Raw genomic sequence first — 9,809 nt, forward strand, 5'->3', positions numbered from 1 at the left:
GAAGTCTGAAGACATCACATGACAGACTCAACTGCCGAGCCTCTCTGCCACAGCAGAGAGGTGGGCCACTGTCACCTACCCCAGGCAGGAATACAGCACCAAGAAACAGTCTATATGATACTTTAGCATAGACAAGACAAAGTGCAGTTTTTAAAAGAAGATTTATTTGACAAGTTTCACTTAGCGCAATACACCTAGAAAGAAATCACAATACAATGAAATTTAAATCAAGGCCTCAGAATGTCATACAAACACCAAGACCAGAAATCCTAAAGTATTGGTATTGCGTCTGAAATTTTCCCCATTAACTTAAAAAAGCTTAAACTTACGTGCCTTAGAGGTTATTAAATGAAACTAGAATTAACAAACATGCCAAATGTTTCACTTTTAATTGTAGACACAGCTCCTATATTGAGTTTTACAAAAAAGCATGTCTCTCAACATGCATTCAAACAGTGCTCAATGTAATGTGGTATAAGAGCAACATTTAACATAATTCAACTGCTTTAACCTAAAACACTTACTGCTTAAGTACATCCTACAATATAACTAACTTGAGAAAAGCTGAAAATTGTTTAACAGTTATAGTTTACTCAACTTAGTTGTTATATCCTAGATGAATGTTTGTGTTCAAAAATACTGAACCTTAAGTTTTTAAAACAATCCTGATTTCCACTTAGAGTAAGGATAAATCACAAGCTTGTATTGCAAAACTGTTAAACTTAAGTTTTTCTTTAAAAAAATGTTGACCAAGAGTCAGTGATCAGGATCAATTACATTCCCCATCCACCACTCATACTGGACATGCTAGACATCCCTCCCATTCCGTTCACTCCCATAGATGCACGGCTTCCACTACTGTAGTAGCTGCTGTTCACTGCTCCTTGGCTGCCTGCAAAGAGATTCATTTGACAAGTCAGAAGTTATCAGATTAAAAATCAAACAAAATATAGCATTCCAAGAAAAAGTTTAAAAAGTATACGAGTACAAATGGCTGCTGTCCAAGTGGCGAGAAGCATGTTTGGGAAAGGGGACTCCCGACTCCAAACAAGTCTTAATTAACCCCTTTTCTCTGCAGTACCAACTTGCCAGACTCTTGTGCTACCATTTAATTGGACGCTTCAGGATCAACATGGAAAATTAAGTTTAAAGGAAAACTAGTGTTTTTCAAAAATTGCAAAATTACTTCATGTTGTTTTTAAAGCTAAACAACGCATTTTAAAAAAAAATTTACCATAAACATTCACAATGTGTCCATCGAATGGCATATATGAATAGGGAGCACAGGGGCAGTCTCTTGCTTTTCCTATTCATGGTGGGCAGGAAGTGAGACGACAAAGTTGGACTAAAGGAAACTCACTGTGCCCAAAATGGCAGCCTCCATGGAGTTAAGTCAGAGCCATTGACTGCTATAGAAATAGTGTTATTACAACATATCAGTATTTGCTATTGGGAATTTAAATTATATTTTTTGAGAAAATATTTACCTATGCAATGTTTGATTGAAAATCACTGGAGTTTTCCTGTAAAACTTGGTCTGCAAAAGGATTTTGTAGGGTAAGACTATAATACCAAAATCACCATTCTTTAGACCAATTGAAAAAAAGTTAATAAATAAAATCAATCCTAGGTTAACTGACTAGTAAATACGGTTCTGAACCCAACCACCATTCTACTGTTCAAAATTCTCCCTCCATCTAAAATGGATTTAATGCCAACCAAAAGACAGAAAAAGTGAACTATTTAATGTTTTAATTAAATGGAGGCAGATGTTTTCTGGCTCAACATTATTCCAAGTTGTAACAATGACTATTTTTAATTTTTAGAACACTTCCCCCTCCCAGTGATTGGTTCTGAAAATTAAGCTATTATCAACAATAACATTAGGATCAAAAGCATACATTTAATAACCCAATTTCAACAAAAAGGAGCCTGCATATTCCCCAACTAAAGAAACCTGCCTACAACTTATTCTAAGTATATAAAAAAGCGCACTTACCATATCCACTCATGCTGCTCTGGCCACCATAGCCACCTCCATAACCACCACTCAGCTGCTGGCTGGCTGGGCCACCATAACTGGACTGGTTTGCTGTTAAGTTAAGAGAACATTAGAACCTTGTTCCTTATGTGACGTGGTACCTGGTGGTACCGGGCTTGTAATTCTAATTCTATGATTTTTCCATTCTTGATCTTACATTACTATAACCCTCTGCCTCCTGCTGCCTATTGTCTATGACCCGACTACCTCTCTGTCCATCATCTGAGCTAGTCAAACATTTATAAACCAAAAGGCCAAAAGTATACACATCAGCAGGACTAAATCCACATGATTCCATTAAGTAGAAGCATTCTGCTAAGACCTTATGAAACTGTTTAACTGGATTTAGTGGGGGTTTTCCCATTAATTTGATATATTAAGGTTGTATCAATACACAAGTATCACTGAACACCTAATTATGCCCAACAATTTATTCTGATCCTGAGCTTTCTACTAAGTATTAATTTTAGATTTATATATACTTAAAGACAATTCAACTAGTTTCTTGCTGTAGTCCCCTCCCCCAAAAGCACTTCAATTTTTTCTAAGCAGTTTTATGTAACTCAAGGATTTAAGTAAGCCAGACACAAAATTCAAATCGAAACTTTTCTTTGCTTAACTTAAATTATGCTAAACCCATTAAATAAAACAACTTAATATAATCAACTTATACAGATATAAACGTTTTGGTTTTTAAAAAAACTAACGATATTTACACAAGCCCATGCCTCCCATCATTTGGCTACCATAAGCACCACCGCTTGCTCCTGCTGTAGAATTCAAGAAGAGTTCTACATATCTGTGTTCTGAAATGAGAGAAAAGGCATACAAGGTTAGCTGAAAAAAAGACACTAAAGTGATATTTACACAAACCCACGCCTCCTAGCATTTGGCTACCGTAAGCACCACCGCTTGCTCCTGCTGTAGAATTCAAGAAGAGTTCTACATATCTGTGTTCTGAAATGAGAAAAAAAAGTTTGAAAACGTTTGTTGGTGAAAGAAAACAAGATAAGCACTTTAAGTTCTTAAACAAGTAGATCTGTGACCTTCAAATACTTGTGGTAAAAAAAAATTATAGCTACTTTTCAGGTGATTTACTTTATGCAAATTTCAAAAAACAGCCTTTTGTTTTAAATATTCATCTAAATTGCTTTTATTTGTCAATTAAGGATATACTTCAAATCAATGTTCATATCACAAATCTCTTTCAGTCATACTAATTTTAAAAACCACAATCTTTTTAAACACATCCCAAAGAACTAACCTACTATCACAGAACAAATTTTTTTTGTGAGGAAGATGAGCCCTGAGCTAACATCTGCCAATCCTCCCCTTTTTGCTGAGGAAGACTGGCCCTGAGCTAACATCTGTGCCTGTCTTCCTCCACTTTATGTGAGACGCTGCCACAGCACCGCCTGACAAGCGGTGCATCGGTGTGCGCCCGGGATCCGAACCCGGGCCGCCAGCAGCAGAGCGAGAGCACTTAACCGCTACGCCACAGGGCTGGCCCTGGAACAAATTTCTCATGCATCCTTACTATTCCTCTCACAAACATTAGTCACACAACCACCTGCAGACAGAGCTCCCCAGATACTTAAATCATACTTACGCATATTGGCTTTGTCTTTTGACATAGCTGCCACAGCGTCCTCATGAGTTGCAAACTCGACATCTGCTTCACCAGTTACTCTGCCATCAGGACCAATTTCAATATGTACTCTCACCGGGTTAAGCGGTGAAAAGAACTAAATATAAATACAAGGTATTTCAGAGAATCAAGTCCAATATCTATTGTTACAAAAACTTATAAAATTTGTAACATGCTCTTTCACCTAAGTAAGCTAGGAACGAAGTTGTTACGGCTATACTGAAATAGATGACTTTTGTGAATTTACCTTACACTTACATTATAAATGTCATTCTCAGTAGCTCTGTAAGGTAATCCCCGCATGTGTACACAATGTCCTGTTGTGCTCTGGAAAGTAGAACCACCATCCCCATATCTGTGATCAGACATTCCTGAAAAACAATAATTCAGGTCTAGATGGACAAGAGTGTAAGTATCCTTCAGTTGAGAAATTCAATTCTTACCTTACCTCTTCCAAATCTATCTGACCCAAATCCATAGCCATCATTATAGCCATTATAATCATCATAGCCTCCATAACCTAAAAGAAAAAAAATACAATCAGTCAAATGCAAACATGTACAGAAAGACAAGAGCTCATGACACCTGCATATTCTTTATGCGTACCTCCACCATAAGCACCACGCCTCATCCTTTCAAAGCCAGCTCCCCTGCCAATGCTGTTATATCCTCTGCCAGCCCCAGGTCTGTCATAGGGACCTGGCCGCTGCATGGCCATAAGCTTTCGTGGTGGATCATAGTGAGTTCTAACTTCAGCTCGACTGCTCTTAAAGATTTCGATATACCTAAAGCATTGTTCATGAGGGAAGGGGGTGGGGAGGGGAGAGAAAACATTAGTTCATTTCATACAAGTATTTAGTTACACAAGAAAACAATGTAGTCATAGCCATGAAACTGACTAATATTTAAAGCCAGATTTCTTATACTTGCATAGGCAATGACCAGAAATTCACTCAATTGTAAGATTATTTAATGTAAACTTTACAGAAAAACACTCACTCCTCTGAGGCAGAGAGCCCAACCTTAGGGGTAGTGAGGAGTACTGTAAATAAATGTTTTTAGGAGGGAAAGAATTCCACTCAACTTTCAACATTTCATGTCTTAATTCCATTGGCAGCATGTATAGCAAGTGGGCTAAAAAGCCAGCCTCCACCAACAGTCTAGCCCACACTACACATTTCCTTTCGCCAATAAATACCCCAGCCTATGCTTTTAGTAGGAATCAGCATAGGTAAGCGCATGCTTCAATGAAAAATAGTCACAAGCAAAGAGAATAAAACCTTTTGTGACAATTTCTTGAAAGCTATGCTTATTAATACATATGCAGAATATTTATACAGCAAGAAAGTTTGTTGCATTTCAACTTTAAAAACAAGATCAGAAAGTATCACATTTTCTTATGGTAATATTAATTTACTAGGTGGGTGTTATAGCTAAAGCCAGGTTTGCATTAACATTTTTTTAAAGCCATAGTCTCTCAACTCCATTGACTGGGGTTAATTAGGAATCTTACAAAATTGTAAAGCAGACCAAATTACCTGGGGACAATTTTAAAACCTAAAATTTAATCTGAATGCACTATGGGACTTCAACATAGGAAAAATTTGAAAACTGTGGCAAAACATCAATTAAGAGGACTAGGAAAAAGATTAATTTCTTCCTTCTAAGCAGAGAGAATATGGATTTAATTGTTTACCATAAGAAAAGTGACAAATCCAACCAACCATCCATCCCCACCTGTGCCCTATTCTTTCCTTGTGTTTCTTTAGAGCCTTTTCAGCTATTTCCTGTGAAGCAAACTGCACGAAGGCCTCCCCCGTACTCCTCCCCTGGAAGTCCACCGGCAATGTTATCCCATTTGGCACGATTTCCAACCCTTCAACCCAAGGACAAATAACCCCAGTAGGGGGGCAATATTAACATCACAAGCCCAGAAATGATTCTTCTTATAGCTTTAAATAAACCAGAATTTTAACTTTAGGTGAATGGTATGCTTTCAACAAGTACTCTTTAAATATGCATTGCAGTAATATGAAGTTCCATTATTACAAAGTATAACTCAATTCTTAACACACCCCATGGCACAGTATACAAGAAAAAACTTGCTGAACACAGGATGCATTAAGAATTCAACAATTAAGAACACTCTTATCTATGCAACTTAATGTAGAAAATTATACAAGAATTTAATAAAGTTTCAAGCATTAAATACAACAGTTTTACGAAATTAAAGACACACCTTTTACCTCATTTTATATTTCAATGTTTTAAGTTAGTGGAACTTCAAAGTTTAAAAAAAATTTACACATTTAAACATTTTCTATTCAAAGTGAAACATTACTTAAGTCATATCATTGACAAACATACAATCTAAACTTTCAACAAACAACTGATCTACACAGCACAATCATGCACTCTTATGCTCTAACAGTAGTATGATTCACTTCTGGAAATTCCGTCTATGAAAAATCCTTTCCGTGGATACATTCCCAAGCTTACAAAAAGGGCTTAAAGCACTTTCCTAGAAGATATGAAATTATGTTCATATTTAACGTTGACAGACAGCATTCAATTCTCACCAATTTAGACAAAAACAATCAAAACAGACTTGATTTCAAAAATTCTGGCAAAATATTAGGACTTGATACATATCTAATAGTCAAGATTTTAATACATACTACACTAAACCATGAAAGGATTTCTTGTTCTTAATTCCAGTTTATCACATCATGATTATTAAGTAATAGTACTTAAAATATACAATGTAATATTCTGCTAAACATGCAATTTTATCAGTTCTTCAGCATAAAAACATTCAAATACTTTAGGCCCAGAACAATTTCAAAACACTTTCTGTATTTCAGATACTGAGACTACATTCCACCTACTCTTACATTAGACTGACTTTTAGTTAAGTTTATAATTCCCTGGCTAACTAAACTAGTTGCTTCCATAAATAGTTTTTTTTGCATCAGAGACAATTCTAGTCCCATGACCCAATGTGTCTTACGACATAGACACTTGGGAGAAATCACAATCTAACTCATGCTAATCTAATGTGAAGGGATCTTACCTTTAACTTGAAGTACTTTGCTGAACAGCATTGTGAGGAAAGGAGTTAAGCTGTTGAGGACAATCCTCAAAGATCTACTCTGCACTATAATACTAAATACAGGCAAAGTTAGCATTTTGGAAGTACTTAATTTCCACCTTTAAGATGGGCTTAAATTATTTGAAGGTCTCCAGGAAGAAAAAACATTAATTCACCTGCATATACTCACAACCTGTTTTAATATCTGAGCTGCTAAACTTTAAGGTCTATTAAATCACACGTTGCCAGAAGCTAGCCAGAATTCGCTGCTCAGCAACAAACACGACTACATACCTGAGAAGAACTGAACAATTTCTTCCTTGCTACATCCAAAGGGGAGTCCTCTAAGCCGTACAAAGCCATCATTGGCCGTGTCAGGACTATTTGGACCAGTATGCTTCAACACCCAATCCATTTCAACGTTGTTTGACTTGAATACTGAAAGAGGTGCTTAGAATTAGTCAATTTTGGAAAGTTAGAGAACAAAGTTCAGATTTCCTGGGTCTTTAGATAATCTAGGAAGAGCTGCCATAAACTCCCTTAGATGACCATTTCCATGCGGTCAAATACCTAAAATTCAGAAGGGGTAAGATAGATCTCTCTGTGTTTAATGTTTTATTTACTGTTACTAGGGCAACGTAAATCAAACCTTCAACATATCTGTGTCCCATAGTTTCTCTGTCTTTTTTCAGGGCCAATTTGACTTCATCTTCTGATTCAAGTTCAACAAAAGCCTCGCCACTCGGTCTGCCTTCTCTGGTGTAGATGAAACGAATACCTTGAGCCCCATTTTGAATTTTGCAGTCTGGAAAGAAAACAACCGTTAATACAGAATTTAAAACTTAAAACCACCTCTGGGTGATACAGATGAACTGCCTCCTCATGCCCCTACTACAAAGTAGATCATCTGTGAAGCCTAAAATGACCAAATTATTACCAACTTCTAGGATGTCTCTGTCCAGTAATTAAGCAGTTATCCTCTCTCCATCAAACTTTTATTTCCTAGATGATATATTCCCAATCCATCAAAAAAATCCAATATTTAAAGCAGTTTCTAATGAAGTTATCTCTAAGTCCTCACTACCCAAGTGTCTCCCATTCAACATTTTTAACTGGTCAGCAAATTGTCTGGACTTGGTTATTTTGTGGCATTTCCTGAATATACTTAGTTGCAACTTTTCGTCTGCGGCATTTGACCGTTTTACCTTACTAGCAACATGATAGTTTCTTTCTAATCCAAATCGCACTGCCAATACTCACCTGAAAAGGGATCAATGTTACCAAGCTAAAATGCTCCAAGTTGCACAGCTGAAGCCAGACCCAGTCCTGCCCACTGCAAGGCGGCTTCCAGTGTACTTGGTTCTCGTTTTACAGGTCGTTTTCCGTAACCCACGCTAAATTCAGACAGTAAGTCAATACTACAAGTGTCCTTCCAAAACCCGGAAATTTCTTCCATCTTCCAAATATCTTTATCAGTCTAATCTTACACTAATGAGAACAAGGACGTTTTGGTAAAAATTATTCAGGATACTAGAAAAAACTAGATAGGCAAACTTCCCTGGGCTTCCGTGTCCTCAAATGTAAAGTGAGCCAGATCAAGAACTAGATGAGCAAGAACTCTTCAATTACTAAATCTTGATTAGGAAAATTGTCTGAAATTAAGAAGTGACATTTTAACTTTCCGAAGCAGAATGCCCCTTTTCGACAACATACTTTGAAAACTAGAAAGTATACGTTCTATCTTTTAAGACTTTGCAAAACATCACTATTACGCGCGCAGCTACTGGGCAATTCTCTCAAGATTGAGGAGGAAATCCCATCTATCCTTTGGAAAACACATTTACAGGAGGACTAGTGCTCGAGAGTAGGGAAACAAAACAGCCCGCCGGAGAGGCCACGCTCTCCCGAGGGCGGGGGGGCTTTCACAATTTCCATTGCGTAACGGCGGCCGGCGGGATCAGCGGTCGCCCGCCCCGCCAGGGGGCGCCCCGTCCGCCCCGCCAGGACGCCGGCCGCCCGCTGCCCCGGCCGCCAACTCCCGCCTCCGCTCCAAACTCACCAGAGAAGAACCGCTGCACTTCGTCGGCCGAGCAAGACCAGGGCAAGCCCCGCACCTTCACCACGAAGCCCTCTCCGCCCTCGGTGCCCAACATCATCGTCTCCGGCGGGTGCTGGCGTCGACAGACTGCGGGGCGGGACGAGGTCAGCCCGGGAAGCGCTCAAACCAACTGCCCTCCGCCCCAGTGGCGCCCGCTGCCCCGGCGCCTCAAGAAGAGCCGAGCCCGTGCGCACGCCCCAACCCCGGCGACTCTGCCCCCCAACACCCCGCGGCCGGCGACCGGGCCCCCGAGGCCGCTGTGGGCACCAAGCGCCGGCGCCCCGAACCGAGGAGTCCCCGGCCGGGCGCCAGAGTGGAGATGAGGAAATGGCGGCGGCCGCTTCCGCTCCGCCTCCTCCGACGCCTCACACAATAGAGGCGGCGGGGCCTGCAGGCCTCGGCCGCCCTGCGCGGCTCGGCGAGCCGCTCCCGGCTCCCAGGGGCAGCCTGCACCTCGCCACGGCCCCCCAGGCTCTACAGAAGTCTAGGGACACGCACTCCTCGCGAAAACGGCATCCTCGAGGGCCCCCGGGGGGGGGGGGGGCGAACACGGAGCGACACACACTCACCCAGACAAACGACTTCAGCGTGGCTGAGAAGAAATGGCCAGCGAGCGCCTGCGCAACCTAAATAAGGCCCTTCGAACAAGTTCTGCGCACGCGCAGCCAGAGGCCCGCACCGCCCGCTTGCGTCACACAGACATAGAGCGCATGCGTAATTTCATGAGCAAGCTCACCTCCAGCCAGCAAGTTATTGTGCGCATGCGTCTTGAGCTCAGCCCCTCCCACCTCCTTACACCCGCCGGGCTTTTTTGCGCCTGCGCCTTGTCGCGATTATTGAACTTCGAGCCTTGGCGGTTTAGACAGTCATTTAGTTTCATGCGCATGCGTCTTCCTTCAAGCGGTTCTCGCCCTACCCGCCACAGTGGGGG

General features: G+C 40.6%; 1 protein-coding gene across 6 annotated transcripts; it reads right to left on the reverse strand.

Moving 5' to 3' along the window:
• Positions 1–142: 142 nt before the first annotated feature.
• On the reverse strand, positions 143–9,466 carry HNRNPH1 (heterogeneous nuclear ribonucleoprotein H1). 6 transcript variants are annotated; one of them, XM_058547991.1, is made up of 14 exons: positions 9,448–9,466; positions 8,840–8,965; positions 7,430–7,585; positions 7,075–7,218; positions 5,427–5,565; positions 4,296–4,474; positions 4,138–4,209; positions 3,948–4,081; positions 3,651–3,786; positions 2,939–2,998; positions 2,788–2,847; positions 2,000–2,092; positions 1,488–1,537; positions 805–892 (listed from the first exon to the last, which is right to left on the reverse strand). In XM_058547991.1, the coding sequence occupies exons 2-13, from the start codon at positions 8,934–8,936 to the stop codon at positions 1,488–1,490; spliced, it is 1,320 nt and encodes a 439-aa protein (XP_058403974.1). In that variant the 5' UTR covers positions 8,937–8,965; positions 9,448–9,466; the 3' UTR covers positions 805–892. The 6 variants fall into 6 exon arrangements, with proteins under 6 accessions (XP_058403946.1, XP_058403938.1, XP_058403956.1 ...); XM_058547982.1 differs by having other exon boundaries at positions 2,758–2,847; positions 9,448–9,465; XM_058547963.1 differs by lacking the exon at positions 1,488–1,537 and having other exon boundaries at positions 143–892.
• Between the last annotated feature and the right edge of the window lie 343 nt (positions 9,467–9,809).

Source organism: Diceros bicornis, chromosome 1 (assembly GCF_020826845.1).
Source record: "Diceros bicornis minor isolate mBicDic1 chromosome 1, mDicBic1.mat.cur, whole genome shotgun sequence".
Lineage (NCBI taxonomy): Eukaryota > Metazoa > Chordata > Mammalia > Perissodactyla > Rhinocerotidae > Diceros > Diceros bicornis.

Excerpts from the sequence above, each read along its gene's own strand:
- HNRNPH1 (XM_058547955.1), bottom strand. The coding sequence starts at position 8,936 with ATGATGTTGGGCACCGAGGGCGGAGAGGGCTTCGTGGTGAAGGTGCGG. Across the intron at positions 7,586-8,839 it reads AGTGCAGCGGTTCTTCTCTG|ACTGCAAAATTCAAAATGGG; the intron begins GTGAGTTTGGAG and ends TTTTCTTTCCAG. Across the intron at positions 4,475-5,426 it reads AAGGAAAGAATAGGGCACAG|GTATATCGAAATCTTTAAGA; the intron begins GTGGGGATGGAT and ends ACAATGCTTTAG.